Source organism: Scomber japonicus, chromosome 10 (assembly GCF_027409825.1).
Source record: "Scomber japonicus isolate fScoJap1 chromosome 10, fScoJap1.pri, whole genome shotgun sequence".
NCBI classification, from domain to species: Eukaryota; Metazoa; Chordata; class Actinopteri; order Scombriformes; family Scombridae; genus Scomber; species Scomber japonicus.
In genome coordinates this window covers 31,348,140-31,372,228 of record NC_070587.1, presented here as the reverse complement: position 1 = coordinate 31,372,228, position 24,089 = coordinate 31,348,140, and the positions used below count along the sequence as shown (strand labels likewise).

The following is a 24,089-nucleotide window of genomic DNA, read 5'->3' as shown; positions in this document are numbered from 1 at the left end:
GACACTCTGCTTCTCGGCTTTATCGCCTCTCGCTACTGTTTATAAATCAGTCTTAAAGAGAGGACAGACAAAGGGAAGAGAGAGTTTAATCCAAAGAGCAGCAAAGAACAATAAGAAGCTGCAGAATGATATTAAATGAGTGAATAACAGAGCTGAGGAACATTCAAGTCATTTTTTAGAGCAACAGGTGCGACAAAAATCACATTACAGTGATCAGATTACAGCGAGGGAAATCTCTTTTATGGACACCTGACCTGCAGCTTGAAAAACTGTGAACCCATCCTTTTAAATTCCTAGCTCTCATGAGGTTTTTGGGATGTTTTGTTTCAGTTTATTATATTTGAGAATTAGCTGCTTTTCTTAGTATATGACAGTTAATTTAACATCTTCAGATTTTGGATTGTTAGTTGGACAAAACAAGCAAATTGAAGTGTCGACTTTAAGAAATGGTACTTTACTTTTATTTTGTGTGCAATTTTTTAAACATTTCCAAAACCAAACGATTAATCAGGACAATAATCAGCAGATTAATCGATAATGAAAGTAAGTGTGAGTTGCAGCCCTAATGGGTTTTATTGGCTCCTTCTGCACATTTATATTTTTAACTAATGTTTTCTTAATCTCAAAATATTCTGCATGTATTAATTTTCTTGTATTATGCATAATTATCTTCATGTGCAATAAAATAAACATGTGATTTGTATTAAATTGGCTAAAACAGGAGAAAAAAAACTGTGAAATAGTCCTTTAAAGTTCTTAGTGAAATTTGAAAAATCTCCAAGGTCATGTCCCTCCTCTCCTCCTCTCCTCCTCCTCCTCCTCCTCCTCTCTCTCTCTCTCTCTCTGTTATCCATTAGCACAAAGTGGTGTTCGTACATGTGACCCTCACCCTCCTTGTCTTGGGGTCAAAGGTCACAACGGGTCACCACGCCTTATAAACACTCGACATACCACCGCGGCACCGAGGCTGGTCGACTGGACGTCTGTCTGACACACACACACACACACACACTAGCATACCAACGTTTTAACCTACTCTGTGTGTGTGTGTGTGTGTGTGTGTGTGTGTGTGTGTGTGTGTGTGTGTGTGTCAGAGAAAGAGAAAGTGTGAGTGTGTTTACATGCCATCGTATGTCAATGTACTTTTCCACTTTAACTTCATTACACTAAATAAATTTGTATACTTGACAACTTAAAACCTCCTAACTCCAAGTTTCAGTGTTTATTTTAGACTTTTTTTACTTAAACATAACATTAAAAAGCATTTTCTCCCTCTAAATCTCTTCATTTCATGACGTGAAAAAAAAGAAAAAGTTTGAATCTCCGAACGTCACTGCGAGAACACGAGGTTTCAGAACGACAGGCTTGAAACACAAATAGTTTAAAACATAATCGGATTCAGTTCAATTCAATCATTTTACTAACTTAATCACTGAAGGTTAAGGTCAACTACAATAGATTCATTATTGAAACTATTTAATTGTCTCTGCTCAGACCCCATTTCTTCTGTTTCGGCTGTTTCAAGTCTTCATGGATTTCTAGATTCTTTATGTTTTATTGTTAGAAATTTAAATAATCGACGCATAGATAATAAAAGTCTTCATGTGGCTGAACTTCATGTTTGATTTAAATAAGCAGAGAGCAGAGGTAAATCTTATTTCAGCTGTAAAATGTCAGAAAAAGATCCTGAAGGAAAAAACTCCTCTTATATCTTAAATCAGATTTCACTCTATTGACTCGTTCTCATATTAAATACCAGAGTTTAAATAATCAATTTTAAGACCAAAACGGATCATAAAATGACTGTGAGACTCTATAATAAAAGAAAATGTCTGGTTTTTAACATTTCAATCATCTTTTCTACCTTTAAAACTGATTTAAGGTCTTAATTTGTGTGACAGTTGTGCTGCTCTGCCACTAGGAGGCGACAGTGTTCGCTATTTCTTCTCATCATCATCATCCCCTCTCTCTCTTTCTCTCTCTCTCTTTCTCTCTCTCTTTCTCTCTGTCTCTCTCCCTCTCTCTCTTTCTCTCTCTGTCTCTCTCTCCCTCCCTCTCTCTCTCTCTCCATCTCTCTCTTTCTCTCTCTCTCTGTCTCTCTCTCTCTCTCTCTCCCCCCCTCTCTCATCATCATCACTCACCTCCTGCTCTTCTCTTTTTTCTCCACATCCATCATTCTCTCTATTCCTCTTTCTCACTCTCCCGCTATCATTCTTTCATTTTAAACTTATAATTCACATCTTTTTCTCGTCTGTCTTCGAGTCATTTCATCAAAATATCAAAAGCCTCACTTTCCCTCTTTTCTCTGTCATGGTGAAGGATAAAGAGATCAGTCAGGCTCCGTCTGTCAACGCAGGAGAGGAGCTCTCGACTTAAAGGTCCACTTAAGCCCTCGGACTCAACCCCTCCCATTCCGAACCATGCCACTCTGACCTTTCACCTTTCACCCTTCCTCCAAAACAAACAGGTCATGACCCTCCGCCGGAGAACAGGAGCCACAGTAGCTTAGAGACGAGACGGGAGCAAAGAGAGAGAGAGAGAGAGGGGGAGAGAGAGAGAGGTAGAGGGAAAGAGAAAGAGAGAGAGAGAGAGAGAGAGAGAGAGAGAGAGATAGACGATGGGCACCGGTCTACCCCGAACTTTTTCGATGAGTCGTCTTTTTTCCGTCGGTGAAATATGACTTTTTGATTGATATTTGCCTCGTTATATCATCAGGGTTGAGAAGGTTAGTTTGGAAATGTAATAGATTACAGATGACTAGTTACTTTATTTAAAATGTAATAAGTAATGTAACTATTTCAATGACTTCATCAAAGTAATGTAACTTTTTACATTTGATTATTTTTTGACTTTCTAACCAATGTTTTCATCTGTTCTTTCATCTGGTAAATGTTCCCTCTATCTGTCCTTCCTTCCTTCCATCTGTCCTTCCTTCGTTCCTTCCTTCCTTCTTTCTTTCTTTTCTTCCTTCCATCTTCCTTATCTCTCATTTGAAAATGTATTCATTAGTTCATGTAGATTTTGGAATATAAAATAAAGTGGGTTTAATTGGTACTGTGACTCCATTTAAGCTTAGTCATGATTTATATACAATATATAAAAATAAATATTGATTTCAAAGAATTAAAAACAGTAATATATGTATTCAGTAACATGTTAAATGTTTAAAAAATTAGGAAAAAATCCTCCTGAGCAAAATCTTAAAGGTCTGTAACAGATTACGGTTACATTTATTTTGTAATTAAATAGCGTAACTAGTGACTCCCTAATACTACATGTCAGATAAATAACCATAAAATAGAGAAGAATGGGGCTGGTGTTGGTTCAGTGCTATCAGGTAAACGTCTCCTCTATCGATCGGCTTCTGTTTAAAGTGAGACGCTGACAGGAAGTGACCTTTTACCTTTCTCTCAGATCAATCACAGAGTGTAAAACACCTCAGCCACGTCTACATGTACCTCATCAGGAATGTTTGTTTGATCGATGATATCGGACTGCGAGTAACGAAGAGATGAAGTAACGAAGGCAGACTCATCAGAGCAGCAGATTAAATGTACGATTATGGCTGAAACTATTTTATATTACTATTATTATGTTATATTAATCAACCCTCTTCAGAAAATACAGACATAACCCTCCTGTTGTCCTCGAGTCAAACAAGGAAGGGAGGAAGAAGGGAAGGGAAGGAAGAGAGAAGGAGGGAGGGAGGAAGGACAGATGGAAGGAAGGAAGGGAGGAGGGAGGGAGGAAAGGAAAGAAGGAAGGGAGGAAGGAAAGGCAGGAAGGAAGGAAGTACGGAGGAAAGAAGGAAGGAAGGAAGGAAAGGAAAGAAGGAAGGCAGGAAGGAAAGGAAGGAAGGAAGGAAGTACGGAGAAAAGAAGGAAGGGAGGCAGGGAGGAAAGGAAGGAAGTATGAAGGAAAGAAGGAAGGGAGGAGGGAGGGAGGATAGAAGGGAGGGAGGAAGGGAGGAAAGGAACGGAGGACGGAAAGAAGGATTGAGGAAAAAAGGAAGGAGGAAGGGAGGAAGGAAAAGAGGAGGGGAGGAAGGTAGGAAGGAAGGAAGGAAAGAAGCAACCGTCGAAACAGACGGGGTCAATTTGACCTGGGAGAACGACACAAAGGTTAAGTTGGCAAGTTTGTCATCTACTCTGTTTTCCTGCTGCTCAGAGTTGATTTTTAAAAAACTGTTTTTCTCCAGCATGTTTTTCATATTTTGTCCTCTTGATAATGAAGTGTTTACAGTTGTGTGTCTGTGTGATTTAATTTCTCTTGTATGTGACTCAACAGGGGCGTTGGGTTCATTAAAGATGCTGGGACGTCGCCCCTCATGCAATTCCAATTGTGAAATACATATTTTAATGAAAAATCATTTTTGTCATTGTTGTGTATAAATTTCAGCTGCCACACTCTCATAAATCAGAGTTACATAAATATAAATAATTACATAAACAAGCAATGGATCATAAAGTGTCGAAGGGCGTGATTTTCTCTTTGCAACGCCAGTATTTGTGTAATATGTTTGGTTTTTCTGGTGGTCCGTGACTAGTTGATGCCGAAATTTTACGCCCAAGAGATGTTGCCATATTGTTGCAATTGCTGCTTCCTTATTAAATAACATACACGATAACACTGAAAACACCACCAAAGGAAAGTGTTTTAAACTTTTAGAAAGTACTAGCCTAGCTGATAGCTGCTAGTAGTCGGCTCCCTGCTGTAACGCAACCTAGTGGGGAAATTAAGTCTCACCACTGTGACTCAACTCATGTAAGTTAATCAGCTTGTACAGCGCAGAGGTGCAGCGTCTTGAGATTATGTTTGTCTGCTTGTCTGGTGAGTTTGTGAAGTACTATAAACTGGAAAAATGAGCCACAATAATTATTCTAAGCAATTAAAGTCTGAGTAAAGTAAGAATAAATATGTGTTCTGAGTTTGACATACCACAGAAAAGTGTGTTGTTAACCACCCTGCCAAATTTAAATGATTAAAAAATGTGCCAAATATATGAAATTAGGCTTCAAAGTTGTGTAAAAATCAGCCTCTTTCTCTGCTCCCAAACGCTGTGGGCGTGGCCTCCGAGTCCGCTGAAGTAACCACCTCTACCAGAAACATGGACGCTAGGTCTGAGAGCTTTCTGCTGCTAACTCAGCTGCTAGCTCGGCGGCTCACTCGTCTGCTAGCTCGGCGGCTAACTCAGCGGCTAACTCAGCTGCTAGCTCGGCGGCTAGCTCAGCTAACTGGCTAACTGTAGACTGTAGTAGTAGTAGTGTGTGCTGAATGTATTTATACCTCTACAGCAGCAGGGGCGGGTTTATGCTAAATCCTGAACACAGAAATCTTGAAACACAGTTTGTGAAGCCTAGCTCCACAATTCAAATCTAAATGGTTGAAATGCTTTTTACACCTTTTTTAGAAATACATTTATGACCTATTTAATGTGTTTAGAAGAAAATGTCTGAATTCGCTTTACACAGTCTTTAACACAAGAAGTGATTAAAAAGAAAGGTTTTCTTAATATCGGTCTCTTAGGTTTGATTTTCTGATAAAACCATTTGTACTATCACATTCTCACACTACACTGCACTGCTCACTTTACCTCTTATCTCTTAGTTTATTTAATCTATTTTGCCCCATTATGCCTATTGTGTAGAGGGTCTACTTTATCATACTCACTTTTTCCTTTTACCTCTATCACTGTGACCTGAGTGTGGTATTTTGCTCTCTTTCATGTATCTACATGGCTAGAATGACCTTGAATCCTTGAACTATCAACACTCAGATCTCAGAAGGTTTTTCCCTTCAGCACATGAACCTTCAAAGTCTCCTCTGATCGGTTCGCTTATTAGTTTGTGTTAGATTTTTAAAAATTAGATTCTGTATCAGCCGACTTTTAGTTTGAGGCAGAACAACAAGCTGAACAATCATCTCTTCCAAAAATATGTCTGATAATTCATCTAAAACTGACTGTTGTTTCCACATGATGCTGAGAAACCGTTGCTATTTCTGTCTCCGATGCAGACGAGAGGACATCTGAACTCATAATGAGCGACGGAGTGAAAAAGCTGAGCCGGTCTGAGAGGGGGCGAGCGAGGGGAGGACGAGCCGATGAGAGAGTGGAAAAAGACGCGGAGATGCGCAGACAGATAGACAGATAGGATGATGAGGGGGCATGACAGCGATGGACAGACTCCCGCCGAGATAACGGATCGTCATGGCGACCAGTCAGTCTGTCAGCCACATCCACTCCTGGCCCCATTACAGTGCTCGGGCCTCGCCCAGACACACACAATGGCTCCTCTGTGTGTGTGTGTGTGTGTGTGTGTGTGTGTGTGTGTGTGTGTGTCTCCCAGCCTACGGGGCCATTAGCAGGTACTCTGGACCAACTGGAGAGTCAACCCCCCCCCCCCCCCTCTTTACCCCCCGCTCCCCTCTATATGAGTGACACTGGAGCCCAAACCCCTAAAGACAGCCTGGCGACATGTGACTTTTGATATGAGTCCATCTTTTAAGGAGTGACAGAAGTAGTAATGTAGGATAGAGAAATATTTGGGGTTATATTTACAAATTATCACTAAGAAAATCCAATTTTTTCATAAAAGGTGTGACTGAAAAAGTTTCATCCTGCCGCACAAGGAAACTATTCATTAGAGTTGAACGTAAACAGGATCCTCTGATGGTGATGACAGCTCTAAGTAAACCTCTACTTACATGAAGGGAAGAGAAAGTGGATGGAAATAAATGCAAATGCTGCAAATAAGCAATATTAGAATTAACAGTTAAGAGTCAAACTATGCTTCTTTTGCAAAATATTCCTTTAAAGTTCAATTTTCATTTAGATTTCTGCATTTTTGATGAGATTTCTTACCTGTTTGAAGACCCTTATTGTCAGAAATGCATTACTTTTAATCCATTTTCTCAAGTGCTGATTTAAATCTAGCCTCTGCACCTCATTGCTAAAGTGAAGCCATTAGATATGTCTGGATTGAGTATATGTTTATATGTTCTTTGACAGTGACAGAAGAAGAAAGAATATTTAAACTTAATATTTTAAGAGGGAAATGCACCGATCAATCAGAGCTGTTATCTGATCCAAAAAAAAAAAAAAAAAATCCATGCATCTGGGGTTGAAAAAGTTCTCTGGAGATAAACGAAAGCCAAATTCAATAAAGATTTTGCCCTTAAGTTTATGAATGTGAGCATGCAGGGTGGAGGTGGAGGTGGTGTGTGTCTTTCTCTGTGTGTGTGTGTGTATGTGTGTGTGTGTGTGTGTGTGTGTAGTGGGGGTTAAAGTAGAGATGAAAGGCTGGCCATTGCCTGCTGATGACTGATAGCATTCAGCGGGGCTTTGGCTGATGTCTGCCTGATAACACAGAGGACGGATCAGTCAGGCTGCAGGCCGAAGGGGAGCCTCGGAGCAGCCAATCAGGAGCCAAAGGAACCTTTCAATCAGGAGCTACGGAGGTTCGGATACACGAAAAGTTCAAAAGTACTTGCCAAGAACACCAGATGTATATGTTTTATGTATGATAAGGTGACAAAGAGTCCCATTATGAGAACATAACGGGCGAGGAGGAAGCGAATAATGAACGGCCTTGTGCTGCGATATTACTCCAGTACTTCCATTATTTTCTTATATGTGTTTGAGCTCGTAGACCGTGACCGCCGACCACAGGAGGACTAAATGAGAAACCTCACGTCCGTCAGTTTAAAAGGTCTCAATATGCCTAAAAATGAACAAGTGGATATCAGATGATCTTACAAAACGCTGGATAACATTCAATAAAAACGTCAAAAAGTTCTTAAGAGTCTTGTTTTCTGTAGTGTGTTGGCATGGAAACGACAACGTGGTTACAGTTAAAGAAAGATCTGACTTATAGAGAGTAAAATGATGTATGTGACAGGATGTATGTTTAACCTCCTGCATGAAAGTCAGATGTATTACAAACCAATCTGACCCGACCACTACTCCTTTATTTCCCTCTTCACTACATAAAGAAAGCACTAATTCATGGGGCAAGTGAATGGTGAGGTGCAGATTTCCTTCCTTCCTTCTTTCCTTCCTTCCTTCTGTCTGTCTGTCCTTCCTTCCTTTCCTCCCTCCTTTCTTTCCTTCCTTCCTTCCTTCCTTCCTTCCTTCATTCATTCATTCCTTCCTTCCTTCCTTCCTTCCTTCCTTCCTTCCTTCCTTCCTTCCCTCCTTCCTGCCTTCCTTCCTTCCTTTGATCAGACAATCATGCCAAGGCGTTAAGAGATGAGAAAGCAGGCAGAGTTTCACCATGAATGACTTTGAGGAGAGACTGTTCAAAGTGTGTGTTGTTATCCTCATTTGTACATTTGATCGCGACGAGACAATAAAGACGCACAACAGTCAGAAATCCCTCAGTAAGAGATTTGGGAGGCACTCTCAACTTGTCATACAACCACCAGTTAGTTTCTAGCATACTGAACCCTTGACGTAACCTTTTTTGGGAAGTACATTTATTCATTTTCTAGCTGAGAGTTACACGATAAGATTGATATCACTCACATATCAGACAAGAGGTCTCCACTGGTTGCCTGGCAACCGTGAGACGACAACAAAACTCCACAAGAAGTCACTGCGTCCCGTCGAGAAAAGGTTAAAACCACAACATGTTGCTTTACACTTAAGATTATTGTATGGATGAAGCAAAAATAGATATAATGTAATAACTAGTGAGCTTTGGAGGTGCAAGATAAGTGAATTTTGTGAGCTTTGGCTAGCAGATACGAGCGTGGAATTGACCTTCTATTAAGAATCAGTGCTGTTGCTATGGTTACGTGCAATCTAATATAGGTTGAGTAGTGACTGTGAACCGTGACTGACGTGTTGATTATAGATTATGTGAGTTTTAAGCCATTAAAAAAAAGTGTATTTGGGCAAACACACATATCAACATCGACCGCACGCACACACACACACACACACACACACACACACAGCCCTCAAGTTCACACCCGTGTGCTTCCTGGGGCATAAAACTCTGGTCATGTGATGCCTTCTTCTTTTAAAAACACCCCTTCTCTTTCAGCTGATGTGAAGGCGGTGACACAGAAAAGCCTTGTTGGTCCATTCTCATCCCCTAAAACAAAGACCTATACTACCGTGTGCGGGGTGAGGAGGGGGTAGGCGGTGTAAAAGGGGCGAGGGAGGGGCGGGGGGGTCAGGGGTCAAAGAGCACATGTTCCAGGAAAGAGTCGTCCACTAACGTTTTGTGAGGCTGGTTTTAACAGCCGGGCCGAGCCAAGACAGCGTGACGACAGGCATGTCTGTTAAAACAAACAATCCCCACTTCATGTTTCACTGCCAGTTTGTTGTAAATCCTCAGAAAACAGTAAAGAGTGGCGTTAATAAAGTGCTTTCCTGCACTTGCAAATCACTTGACATCCTGACTTCATGCGCCTCTTAAAAAAATCCCTCATTATATTTATATCCACTCTGAAAGATAAAGAATTTACATTTATTTAGAAACGATTTATTTGTATGAAAAATTGTAAGTTCTGTCCTTCTTTCCTTCCTTCCTTCCTGCCTGCCTGCCTGCCTTCCTTCCTTCTTTTTCTTCCTTCCTTCCTTTCCTTCGTTCATTCCTTCTGTCCATCATTCCTTCCTTCCTTCCTTCCTTCCTTCCTTCCTTATGAATTCTTGATGAATTTTGATTAATTTATAATTTTGTGTTTGGCTTTTATGTGCTGTTCTCTTCTATGTATTCGACTTATAATCCTATGAGATGAGCTGATGTGTTTATGTGGTTGTTATGGCTTCAAGGTATCGACCAAAATAAATCCATACCAAGTAGTATCGAAACATCTCCCGTCAATCGATACCTGACCTCGATCCTTTTTGCACCCAGAGCTAGAAAATATGACTATTTATATGGACTCACAACCAATCAACACAAACGCTCTTTGTCTGTGGAGGTGAAGTCGTGGTGAATTTGAGTTAGCGCTTTTAGCAGTTTAGCAGCTAAGATGCCTCCTAAACGCTCTAAAGTGAGTCTACACTACACACTGTTACACACCATAAAAGACCTACATGTGTTAATGGGTATCGAATGAAGGACTCAGTTGGTATCAGGATCACTTTAAGGGTAGTTGGATTGGTGCTGGTATCCTAATTTTTTAAACGATACTCAGCACTAGTAGTTGTAGTGTTTATGTATGATTGTGTGTGTGGCAGGCCCTAAGAAGAACAGCCAATGCATATGCTGGTGCTAAAAAGGATCCTAATAAAGAAAGAAAGGAAGAAAAACGTTTAATCTCTGCTTATCTGCTTGATGTTTTGCTGCAAAAGTTCCTATAAATACATTTGAAAAAAAGCAGTTTACAGAAGTTTAAGTCTTTTTTCCCCTTCATAAATCCCGCCGAAAACTCACATTACAAAGTCCTGTCCCAGACTTTACAAACCTTTCACAACCTGCCGATAAGCAATACCACACAAAAGCTCAATAATCACCTTCACAAATATCACTATCAGCGCTTCAAGAGGTCATTTTATCCTATCAGCCCGATTAGAAAACATGAGGCAGCAGTTACACGTCAAGGTGCCGAGAACAAACAGGGAGGGCGTCGAGGGTTGATAAGTGAACGTCACAAGACAAAACCGCTGACTCTGCAAGAAGAAGAAGAAGAAGGAGAAGAAGAAAGAGGAGGTTTTGGTTTGTTCTTACCAGGCAGACGCAGGTGATGCAGGGGTTGTCGGTGATGTTGGGGATGTGGAGGACCTCGCCTTCGTTCTCACAGCTGGCCTCTGTACCTGTGAAGGACCGCAGGAAGGTGACAGATGAGAAGAAGGATGAAGGCGTGGCTGCAAATGACTGAGGGCTTTTGACTCGTGCAGGCACTCCTGACCTATAATCACCTGTTAGGATCACATGACATAACATAAGCTTGTGTTGAATAAATTAAAATGAATGATGAGTACAGGACTGTCTCTCTGTGTGTGTGTGTGTGTGTGTGTGTGTGTGTGTATTACCCATCATTTAATTAATATATTAAAATGCTATTTGAGAGCATTAGAAAAGGAGATGAGGTGTTTTCCTGTTTTCATCTTTCATCATTAACCCTTCTATTGTCCTCAGGTCAAGGAAGGAAGGAAGGAGGGAGGGAAAGAAGGAAGGGAGGAAGGAAGGAGGGAGGGAAGGAAGGAAGGAAGTAAAGAAGGAAGGAAGGAAGGAAGGAAGGAGGCAAGGAGGGAGGAAGGAAGGAAGGAAGGAAGGAAGGAACAGAGATGGGGTCAATTTGACCCAGGAGGACGACAGGAGGGTTAAAACATCTTATTTTGTAGTTTAGGCAAAATTAAACCAAAATTAAAAAATAATGCTTACTAGTCTGTCCTTTACGGTAATTTATATTGCAAAAAAACAATCAGACATTTAATGATTTGATGATTTCTGAGGAGAATTTACAATTTTCAACATTCAAGTGGTCAAGTACATTATTCCACAAATATAAATGCAGATTTTCTTGGACATTAGACAAATTATATTAAAGCACTCTGAATGCTTTTTCAATGCAAGAGTTTAAACAATTGTTTGCTTTAGATTATTGTACAGAATAATATGTACAATGGTGATATGAACAACTTGGTGATGAAAAACTCTTATTTTTCCATTAAAAACTAATTGAATATTTGATTGTAGATGAGTTAAGTTCATTCATCCAATCTGTTTTTTTCCAATAACTGACAAACATTTTGGCAAACATCCACCAAATTTGGTTCATAAAGACTTATATGAGCTCAAATTCTGTTTCATATCTATTAGATACGCTATGGTAAAAGCATTAACTTGTCTATAATGATCAAAACACTAAATATAAGTTACAATTATTCTTGCAAGCTTGTTAAGGAATGAATCTGTAATAATACCAATAAATAAAAACACTAATATAAATATAGAAACAACCTTAAAGTCACGTATATAAAACAATGCAGCCTATAAAATATGCATAGCTTTATATTAATGCAGATTATTAGCTGATATATTGGTAAAAAGCCAATATCAGCTGGTAACCTGTTAATGAATCTATAAGGGTGCGTTCAAAGACAGCACTCTGAGTGGTTTATCTAAACTCTGCATACTCTGTTTACCCTTTTAGTCTGTTTTGTCCATTCAGGTAGAAGCAGGGACATTTAAACCGAGGTCTTAAACACGTGAGTCAGTCAGTTTGTTACGAGTCGCAAATGTAATCTGAACCAACTACAGGAAACGACCCCAAAAACACAAGGGTTTATGGGTAGAAGGAGACAGATGTCAACGTCTCAGAGAGCGAGCCGCTTTCTCAGGCTCGGAGAAAAGAAACTGAGTCCAGAATGATGCTTGGCTGTTTGTTTGTGTGTCACATTTGTTTTGTCTCTTTTAAATGAAAACTTCCTTCCCAGTAGGAAACCATTGTCATGAGCTGGGAGCTGAAGCGGGGTCACTGGAGGTGAAGGTAATTCCCCCCCACCCCTGACCGCTCTGTATCAAACTACTTCCTGTTTCCAGTCCTGTCTCTCCGCAGAAAAGATTTATTAGTATTTTGCACACAGAGCACCTCAGAAATGAGTTCTGACATTATGAATTTTAACTAAACACATTTAATCTCTGAGAATTGAGAACGCTGCTTCTTCTGCTTGTTTTTTCTATCCCAAAATGTTTATTTCCTTCTGTCTAAAACCCCGATTTGTCCATTTTCCGCTTCGTTTCCTCGACTGCAATGATGCAGTTTCTCCATCATTTTTCACCAAACTGCTCGGAAAAGCACCAAGAAGCATGAACTACCTCGTGATTCTTCTGTTGACACTTTAACACATGATGTAAACATAAAATGAAACACTAAGACTTTTTTTTAAGCAATATTGATCAGTCTGTTATCAGTATACTGTGACCTTTGACCCTGTTTGGTTTGTTGTAATGTTGATGACTCAGGAATGACTTCTAACTACACTGAAGCAAAGTATACATGGGTAAAGATACAAAGAGTGATCCTTTGAATTTAAAGGGTTTAAAGCAAAAACACAAACGCAAAAGTGTAAAAAAAATATTGAATAAATTGTTATTTACAGTTACTCCATTACAAGTTAAAGTCCTGCATGAAAAATCATATGATAGTAAAAGTACTGCAGTATTATGAGTGATGTAGTATGCAGTATTACAGTAAACGTACTGCAGTATTATAGTGATGTGGTATGCAGTATTACAGTAAAAGTACTGCAGTTTTATGAGTGATGTAGTATGCAGTATTACAGTAAAAGTACTGCAGTATTATGAGTGATGTAGTATGCAGTATTACAGTAAAAGTACTGCAGTATTATGAGTGATGTAGTACGCAGTATTACAGTAAACGTACTGCAGTATTATGAGTGATGTAGTATGCAGTATTACAGTAAAAGTACTACGGTATTATAGTGATGTAGTATGCAGTATTACAGTAAAAGTACTGCAGTATTATGAGTGATGTAGTATGCAGTATTACAGTAAAAGTACTGCAGTATTATGAGTGATGTAGTATGCAGTATTACAGTAAAAGTACTGCAGTATTATGAGTGATGTAGTATGCAGTATTACAGTAAAAGTAGTGATATATTATTATATATGACATAATTAGATTATTAATAGTGAAGCATCAGTGTTAGAGCAGCATGTTACTGTTGTAGCTGCTGGAGGTGGAGCTAGTTTACACTACTTTATATACAGTTAGCTAGTTTACACTTCTTTATATACAGTTAGCTAGTTTATACTACTTTATATACAGTTAGCTAGTTTATACTACTTTATATACAGTTAGCTAGTTTATACTACTTTATACAGTTAGCTAGTTTACTCTACTTTATATACAGTTAGCTAGTTTACTCTACTTTATATACAGTTAGCTAGTTTACTCTACTTTATATACAGTTAGCTAGTTTACACTACTTTATGTACAGTTAGCTAGACTGGTGATACAACACAATGGGAGATCTTCGTTTACTGATCGTCTAGAGATTTCTAAAACGATGCTCTCCTCCCATTCCTCACTGTAGTTAACTGAATATCACCGCCTGATATGAAGAGCCGCCCTAAAGACTTTGGATTGGTTCTGCAATGCTGCTTTTTAATAACTATATAGTTATTTCTCTCAGTCAATACAACAAGTAAATCCACTGTGTTGTATTTCTGCTCTGTGTGGACGTTGGTCCTGGATGCTATCAGGCTAACGTTAGCATAAATAAGCCTCTTTCACACATGATATACTGGAATAACCTTTCTGGCATCGCTAGTGATTTGACCTTTTTCACACATTCAGGAACATTTTGCACCTTTTCACACATAACATAGCAACGGTGGAACAGACATGGAGAAACGACAGTCACCATCAGGTGGCGGTAATGCAACATTTATGGATGCTAACTGCCATGAAACTCAGATCAATATTTCTTTCAAACTAGGCCGTGCTGATGAGTCAAAACCAAGCACAGTCTAACTAACACATCACCCACAAGTCTTGTGATCGGTTCACTCTCTCCATGTAAAAGTGTCTTTTGTCAGTTGGACGTAAACCCTGCAGAATTAATGCTTTCTTTCACAACGCAGCCTCAAGACCTGGGAAATGTTCCCAGGTCTTGAGGCGGGAAATTAGCGCTACGGCTTTCCTAGAATACCGATCACACGTTCCTGAACCTCTCAGGATCAGACTGCATGTGTGAAAGGAGCTTTAGTGTCAAATTATTGCTCCTGCTCACATTTATTCTGTCTTATTATCAGCTTGTTTGTCAAAAAGCACTTTGAATTGCTCTAACCTGTAAGAAGCTATGACAAAACCGAAGTCCCGATGATCTTTCCCGCTCTAGCATCGGAAAAAATGTCCCCGAAAAGAAACATACAGGGTTAAGAAAAGACAGAAGGAGCTCGAAGTGATGACATGCACACTTAAACAAATGCTGTTATGTTCTTCCTCTCATTTTTCTATCTTACTGAGTATATTTCTGCAGATCTCTCAGCATCTTCTCATCCATACATGCTGAAATGTCTTCTCTATATATGTTTTCCATTCTCTGACTTGGCTTGATCCAACATGTGTCTCATTTTATATTGTGTATATTTATGTAATATATCAACATTACACTCCTATAATTAAAGGGGAACAACCAAATCTGAAGGAAGCCTCACTGCTGTACATACATAATAAATACATCACCATATTACAGATAAAAAGATGACTTATTTTCATTTTTTTGGCAGTGAAGTCCAGTTTAAAATCTCTGATCTACTAATCCAAGTGGGCCAAGTGGGGGAAATGAATGTTATGTCAGACATTGGATTGATTTTGTTTATCCCGCTGCATGAAATGAAGAAGCGGTGGAGCGATAAATCTGTCGCTGTTATCTTTGTAACCTGCATATGTGCTGAGTGAGAATGGAAAGTGTAGCGTAGTATAACGTCAGCTGATTCAGTCTATTTGAAAGCTGAAAGTCTCCACACACACTGTCACCTACTTTAAAAGATCTTAAAGTTTGGGATCTGGGAGCTAAACTAACTTAGACTCTAACTTTTTTTTACACAACAATAGTTTGGTTTAGTTTATCTGGATCCCCATTAGCTGTTACCTAGGCAACAGCTACTCTTCCTATGGGGTCCATGTTAAAATAAATACAACCAACAGCCAATTACAATTACAATATAACATAATGCATACCTAAATAGAGTCTCATTATAAATCCCCCCCCCCCCCACCCCATTTAAAACAGTGTAGTATGGCAATTTATTCAACACTGAAAAATTGCTCTATAGATCCTTGTAGCTGTCGCTGAGTCGTGCCGTCTGTGTTTGTATGTCTCTCTCTTTCTCTCTCTGAGCTCGGCAGACCAAAAAAAAAAAACCCAGCCTGTGAATTCGGGGGCAGAGCAGACAAACCCTGCCGACTCCACCACCACTGTAAAATTTACAACCTTCGAGCGTAATTAAACTGGCAGGGCTGTAAGTGGTGGTGGGGGGGGGTGGGGGTTGGGGGGGGGGGGGGGGTAAGGAGCGGGGGTGAAGGGGGTGAGGTCTCTAAGGCCTCATCCTCAGTCTGACAAAGTACCTTATTTAGTGGTCATGGTTTTAGTTTAGTTTCTAGTTAAGCATGTTTTTTGTTATCTACCTCAACCGACTGTTTCTTTTTTTATCGGTCTGTTTAAACAATGAACACGCAGAAGTGGTGCAGCTATCACAAGCTACCAGTTTTTAAAAATAAATAAGGGTAATGACGATGCAGATGAAGTAATTAAAAGCGGTCGAGGACTCAAACGTGTGACCTCGTCTATTGGTATTTATGTGAGAGTTCACAGAGTCTGATACCTGGAATACCTGAGGCACTGTGTGTGGATCTCTAAATTGGGCACTTTAAACCCAAACAGGTTAAATGAGGGATTAGTTTTGAATCCCCCTCTTTTTTTTTTCCTGTTTTTCAACTAACAGACGTTTTTTTTTTTGGAGAATAATTGGACGTTTTAGTTAAAGGATGGGAGTGTTTTAAAGATATTCTTTGAAATGTGGTTATCAATATATATTAACCCTTAAACAGCCAAGAGTGCGAAAATGAGATGTGAAAATTATTCTTTTTTAAAATTTATTTTGATGTTACTAGTTATCTCATTTGCACCTAAAAGTACACATTTCCACAAATAATTTTAAAAATATTTTGTATCTCCACTAGGAAACATTGCCCCTATTAAGGTATTTTAAAAAAATGTATATGTATGTGTGTTTATGAGAAATAACTTCATAAAAATTAGAATAAAAGTGTAGATTTCCAGCTCTGTGTTGACAAATGGAGATTTAAATTAGATTCTTTTGGTTATATTTCCACTGGAAGTAGCTTAAATATCACAATTTGTAAAGACTACTTCAAAAATAAGTTGCTCATACTGTTTTCTATATCTATAATAAGTCAGAGCTATGTATATAAGTCACATGACATGGACTGTAGCTGATGTAAGAAAATGGGAAAGAAACTCAGGCAGCATCCTGATGAAGGCAAAACAGCTGAAAACATTTGGTGAATAAGAAGAAGAAAAAAAAGTGTCCTGGAGAAGAGTTAAGAGTGAATTTAGATGAAAACAGCTGACTCGGCAGACCTCAGACTCTTAAAGAATCTCTTATGAAAAGTACAAACATGTTTTCTGGGAGCCGAAAATCAAGTTTTAGTTCTGTTAAGGTGGATTTTTTGCATTTATAGCTTTAAATAGAGAGGATAAGAGAGCAGAGGGTTCAGATTTGATTGGCAGCTGTCATCCAACCATGCAAACCTCAGACTGTGGTGGAAGTAGAGAAAGGAAGCGATGAGCAACAAGTGTCCTGAAGTAACACCATGCAGTGTGACGATCTCTACCCCCCCCCCCCCCCCCCCCCCCAGGCCTTTGCTCCACCTGCTGCAGTGACACATCCAACCACAGCAGGACTATAAGACCTCAAACAGCCCCCCGAACCCTCCGCTCTGTGGCTCAGCAGACAATAGACAGATGATACAGTGCATATTTGGGATGCCAGGTGGAGGAATCTGATCTGCTGGGATCAAGGGTGGTGCAAGCCTTCCTCAGCTGATGCAGAGCTGGTTCTCAGACGCTTCTCTCTCTCTACGCTGTTTCATGTCAAACAGATACACATGTTTGTCCACAGAGACCCATCTGGTACAGGTTTGATCCCCCAGAATTCCCATCTGATTCCCATCTTTCCGTGTTTGCTCCAGGACAGTAGATAGCAGTAAAGAGAGAAGAGGGGAGGGGGGAAGCCTTTAACATGAGAAATTATTCTTATCAGTGCCGGAGAGCGGATGTACATAAAAGCCATTTATGACTTTTCCTGTCATGTGGAGGTCCATATTCATGTTTACAGCTGAGGAGAATGTGAAACCTCTGCTCCGAATCAGCTTTATCAAACATTTTTCTCCTCTTTTTTTTTCTCTAATCAAATTATCATGAAATACAAGGGCTGTAGTCATGGAGACCACCTCACCACCCCTCAACGACCCCTGTAGCCACCGAAACCAAATAAATAACCATAATCAAATGTATGTAATCTTGTGCCCTTTCCTTTAAAGGGCAGGTCAAGTCAGTAAAAAAGCAGGTCAGCAGCGGGAGTCTCGTCCCTCACGCTGCTGTTTACCCAGCGATAAGACGCATGTGTGCCGGCTGCACTGAGCCCAGCCTGCGCGCTACACATCCACCTTTCTCTCTCTCTCTCTCTCTCTCTCTCTCTCTCTCTCTCTCTCTCTCTCTCTCTCTCTCTCTCTCTCTCTCTCTCTCTCTCTCCCGTTTCAATTATTCTCATTTCTCAAAGGCGCTGCAGGGCAAACAAACGATATCCTATGATGCAATGCGGCTGTCAGGCGGCTTTGAAGAAGGAGAGAGGGCCAGTTAGAGTTAGAGAGCACGTTTAGAGAGAGAGAGAGAGAGAGAGAAAGAGAAAGAGAAAGAGAGAGGGAGGCCTGTTAGAAGAAGCTGTTAAATTAGAGCTGATTAAGGAAAGTGATTTACAGTTAACAGCCTGCTTCTAACTTTAAAAAAAGAAGAAAAAGAAAAGTGGGTTAATTATAACTTCTACTGACACAAACAACAATTTGAGTAAAGATCATAATTTCACGCAGGCTTTACCTCTTAAAAACTAAAATCCTTGCACGATTTTTAAAGTGTTTCATGTATAGTACATGAAAAAAACCTACTACTTCTGCAAATAAGAAGCCTGCCAGAGTTGATCTGCTATACAGTGGAAGAAGCGGAGAGAGAGAGAGAGAGAGAGAGAGAGAGAGAGAGAGAGAGAGCATAACCCCTGGGTCACACTGTCTAAACTAGAATTGATGTTTTTTAATAAATGTCATCCAAAAAATATTTTTTCCAAAGGTTTCTGCAGGAAAATCCACAAAAGAAATAACTCACAAATACAGATGTTTTTCCTTTTGCAGAATGTGTTTTAACCATATCTACTGTACTGTGTGGTAAAAGCATAAATTAAGACACTGTGATGCAAAAGTCGTTTTTTTCTACATATCGTTGCGCCAAAGTGGAGGTGACCAATCATTACTGGTGCTCAGACACATTAGAAGTGGTTTGACTTTGATATGGTGCGCTTCCCAAGCAGAGGAAAGAGCGAGGAGACTAAATAACTAGGCGGTTTTTTTTTTGGGAGGGGGGGTTAGATTTTTATGCACGGTGGGTGTTATGATGTGTTATTATGAAGCCATGCAATCCCTTTAATCCTACCTGTAATTAGCGGAGAGGAGGACCGGGGCGTTTGGAGCAGCAACAAAAACCAGAAGAGAAGCCTACAGGTGGACCAGGAGGGAGGGTTCAAGCAGCGGGGCAACATCGCTTCGAGGAGAAAGATATGGTAAAAAAAAGAAAAAAGAAAAGAGTTTTGGTGATATTAAATTAAGAAAATCAATCCAAAAGGAGAGGAAATGGAGATCCACGTTCAGCGTCGCTCGTGCTCTTTATTCCAGCTCGGAGATGCAAAAAAAGAAAAAAACAAAGTCCGTTTGCAGAAAACAGAAGTCCGTGGTGAAATTAACACACACATTTAGAAAGAAAAGCATGAATCAAAAAAATCCCCGCATGTGCGCGCGCGCTTGTGTGTCTGTGTGTGTTTGGGGATCCTGAGAGGAGCGGAGGACAAGTTCAGGAGAGTCCAAAACCAAAAGTGCCTGAGGTGATTTGAGCGCAGATAAAAATACACAGCTGATTTATAACAGCTGGAGCGCTTTAAAACGGATCTGACTTCCTGTCGACAAGTCAGTCAGTGAAGGTTTTTTTTGTTTTGTTGTTTTGTTTCCAGGAGAAGACTCTTCTCAATCTGCGCTCCGACTCCAAAAGTCCGTTTGGCACATGGATGCTCGATGCCGACTGTCCGGGAGGAGTGGATCGCTCTCTCTCTCACACACACACTCACTCACTCTTTCTCTCTCTCTCTCTCTCTGAGCAGCGTAAAGAGCCGACCTTCCTCTCCTCCTCCTCCTCTCGTATTAAAGCGGACCTCTGGTGTCGGAGCGCACCACGGAGCCAGAAAGTCCTGCCTCCTCTGTTAAAGCCGGGACCTCCTCCTGCCTCCAGACCTTTCCAAAACCTCCTTCTTCAGACCCTCTCCGGTCCTCTCCTCCGGTAGATCTCCTGCAGACTTCTTCTTCCTCCTCCTTCCTCCCCCTCCTTCCTCCTCTTCTTCCTCCTCCAGACTTCCACTTGTTATTTTAAGTTTTTTAATCATCACAGTCTTCTCCCTGCCCCTGTCTGTCTACTCTATACCTTTGTGTACTGTAAAGCTCCGACGCGCGCTTGTGTGTGTGTGCGCGCGCGCGAGAGAGAGCAAGAGAAAGAGAGAGAGAGATCAACCTCCTGCTTTGGGATCCAGTTTCATTGCCAACAAGCCAGGGGAGCTAAATGTGCTTCATGTCTCCGTGCTGTCATTTTAAGTGGTTTAGAGGAAGAAGAAGAAAAAAAAAAAAAAAAAAATATATATATATATATATATAAAATAAAAAAAAGAAGAAGAAGGGAGAGCTGGAGTCAAGTGCACCACGTGCTTCTCCTACAATCCTGCAAAAGAGCACAAACAGAAGTCAAGTTTATAATATATATTTTTTAATTAATAAAAAAGTTGCAAAGTGGAGCAAATTAGATGTTTTCAATGCATGCCCTAAAAAAACCCCAAATGCCTCCATTCAAACTGTCCTCAGTGTGGCACAGCTGGCAGGAGAACATAGACGAGACTGTCATGAAGAAATATGATGTTTTTATGTAAAACATTTACTTTTTTAATTAGATTTTAGACTCTGCAACACAGATTTATTTGTGCCTTTTCTTTAATATAATTCATAATGACTTTTTCAAGCATAAACTTGACACATTATTTACATTAGATGGCAAAAGTTTGCGGACACTTCTTCATACTTCAGTGCACTTATTTCCTCATAGCTTCCAGTTAATAGAAATCTAAACACTACAGAGTAAACAACAAGCGCTCTTTCTTTTCAACTTTGATTTTTTTTGGACGTTTGTTTCCTGTTAAAGAAAACGCTCTGCTCGGTTTGACGTGTGGAGAGGAACTATGAGTGGTCTGCACAGAGTCCTGACCTCCACAACCTTAAACAGCTCTGAGATGAACTGAGTGTCAGATCTTATCTCCCAAACATCAGCGTTGGATCAGTGGGAGCAAATCTCTGCAGCCAGGATCCAAAATTTCCAAGAAAAGCTTGAAACTGGAGAAGTGGAGGCTGCTTTTTGACTCAATGTGTGTGTCCATATACTTCTGGCTGCATCTACTTTATCTGTTAATGCATCATCTTTAGCAGCAGGTTTTTAGATTATAACTTTATACTTATATTCATGCATTACATTTATCATTTGTGCAAAATACATGAGTCCTCGTTGTTTTAAAGAGCAGTCTAGGATCTATTTGGGACTCTTGAAAGAGTTAGAGGCCAACGCTTGCCTCACAGAGACACTAACAAGTCCCACAGTGAGCTAAGATACAATTTACTGTAATTGTTTCTTCATTCAACAAAGAACAATGTGTGTTTTTTCCATTTGGTATCTAAATGACTACCAGAAACTACGAGGAAAATCTTTTAATTGGGAGTTTTTCTTAACACAAAACAACCTTCAATGTTGCAGTTGTGGATGTAACATGTGTTTATTTTGCATCTCTGTGTCGTGCAAATGCTTAAAAAAAAAACATGTTGTCAAACTCAACGTGCTCCTCCACCGAATAAACTGCTCTTCATTTTACCATTATGTTCTCATAAATCAGCAGTCTGGAGTCGACATTAAAGTCTTATGTGACAGATGAGGCGGGCTGCATGACAGTGTGTGTGTGTGTGTGTGTGTGTGTGTGTGTGTGTGTGTGTGTGTGTGTGTGTGTGTGTGTTTGTGTCTGGCCTTGTTGGCTCTTTAAAGTGGAGCTCGTCAGAAGCTCAGACGGGGAGGAAAAGCGAGTCTTCAAAGAAATAATTAGGACCCACCCAGCAGCTTTTAAGTGAGCGTCAGCCACCGCTCGATCTCTGCTGCTGCTGCTGGAAACACACACCAGCCACGCTCAGCCCAGGTGTGTGTGTGTGTGTGTGTGTGTGTGTGTTTATCTGTGTGTGTGTGTGTGTTAAACATAGAGCATATAAGAAAGGTAGTGTGCTTGTTAGATGTAAAGAGTTTATCAGTGTGTGTGTGTGTGAGAGAGAGAGAGAGAGAGGCTGAATTTTAGTAATATTAGCCACTAGATGGCAACAGAGAGAGGTAAGAAAGATGACCTGGCCTGACCGCACACACACACACACACACACACACACGATGACACACACACACACACACACTCTTCACAGGAGCTCACGTAGGTGCTGCATAGATGATGACACTCAAATTAAGAAATATAACATCTCTGCTGCAGCTTTAACCCTCCTGTTGTCCTCGAGTCAAGCAAGGAAGAGAGGAAGAAGGAAGGAAGGAAGGGAGGAAGAATAAAGGAAAGGAAAGAATGAAGGAAAGGAGCGAGGAAGGAAGGGAGGAAGAAGGAAGGAAAGGAGGGAGGAAGGGAGGAAAGGAAAGAAGGAAGGTAGGAGGGTGGGAGGAAAGAAGGAAGGAGGTAGGGAGGAAATGAAAGAAGGAAGGTAGGAGGGAGAGATAGGAAAAGAGGAAGGGAGGAAGGAAGAAAAGAAGGACAGAGGAAAGAAGGAAGGTAATGGGGAGGAAAGAAGGAGACAAGGAGGGAGGGAGGAAGGAAGGAAGGAAGGAAGGAAGGAGGGAAGGAAGGAAGGAAGGAAAGACAGAAGGAAGGAAGAAAGAGAGAAGGAGGGAGAAAGGACGGACGGACGGAAGGACCCAAGGACAACAGGAGGGTTAAAACAGGAGAACATATTAACATGTATTTATCTTTCCTCCGTCCTTCCTTCCGTCCTTCCTTTCCTTCCTCCCTCCCTCCCTCCTCCCTTCCATTTGTCCTTCCTCCCTCCCTCCTTCTCTCTTCCTTTCCTTCCCTCCTTCCTTCCTCCCTACCTCCTTCTCTCTTCCATTCCTTCCTTCCTCCCTCCTTTCCTTCGTTCCTTCCTTCCTTCCTTCCTTCCTTCCTTCTTCCTCCCTTCCTTCCTTGACCCAAGGACAACAGGAGGGTTAAAACAGGAGAACATATTAACATGTATTTATCTTTCCTCCGTCCTTCCTTCCTTCCTTTCCTTCCTCCCTCCCTCCCTCCCTCCTCCCTTCCTTCTTTCCATTTGTCCTTCCTCCCTCCCTCCTTCTCTCTTCCTTTCCTTTCCTTCCCTCCTTCCTCCCTCCCTCCCTCCCTCCCTCCCTCCTTTCCTTCGTTCGTTCCTTCCTTCCTTCCTTCCATCCATCATTCATTCCTTCCTTCCTTCCTTCCTTCCTTTCCTTCCTTCCTTGACCCAAGGACAACAGGAGGGTTAAACCAGGAGAACATATTAACATCTATTCATCTTTCCTCCGTCCTTCCTTCCTTCCTTTCCTTCCTTCCTTCCCTCCATTCCTTCCTTGACCCAAGGACAACAGGAGGGTTAAACCAGGAGAACATATTAACATGTATTTATCTGACTAAATGGTAAAAATGCATCTTTAATTAACATGTTTCCTACTTTTCTCAGGTTAAGTGTTAATCTGAAATAATAAACTTAAAGTTATAGTTAACTTAGGAGATGTGTGAAGACTAAAATAATTTGTTTTAAGACACTAAACTCATTCTCATTCAACCACAAAGCAAATATTACATGTTTAAATCTTTTCACCAAAATCTGCTCGAAGCAAATTTCCTAATAAAATATTTGGATTCGTTTGATAAAAAGCAGCTTTTTAGGATTATATGAAGGTTTTTTTTCACTTATGAAAAGTAGATTTCCTCTCATTTTAAATACTAACTGGAAGGAGAGCAGTGAAGCTTGGAGAACCAAACCAAATCCCAGTTTTTCTTCTTGAATTCGAGCAGCGATACCACAAGACAACATTGGGTGAGGAGGTGATGAAAGATGAGGAGGAGGAGGAGGAGGAGGAAGAGGAAGAGGAGAATTTCAAGCCAAGATGAAGCTATATTTATATTAAGCGTTCGGGTTGAGAAACAAGCCTCATTCAGATCTCATATTTCACCCAA

General features: G+C 40.5%; 1 protein-coding gene across 1 annotated transcript in view; it reads right to left on the bottom strand.

Annotated features, from left to right (window-relative positions):
- Nucleotides 1-19,319, bottom strand: part of bmper (BMP binding endothelial regulator) — a 43,206-nt gene extending 23,887 nt beyond the window's left edge. Inside the window, exons 1-2 of the mRNA XM_053327250.1 lie at nucleotides 19,214-19,319; nucleotides 10,683-10,768 (exon numbers count right to left, since the gene is read on the bottom strand). Of these exons, the coding sequence (XP_053183225.1) occupies nucleotides 10,683-10,768; nucleotides 19,214-19,319 (192 nt within the window). The remainder of the gene's footprint in view (nucleotides 1-10,682; nucleotides 10,769-19,213) is intronic.
- Nucleotides 19,320-24,089: the final 4,770 nt, after the last annotated feature.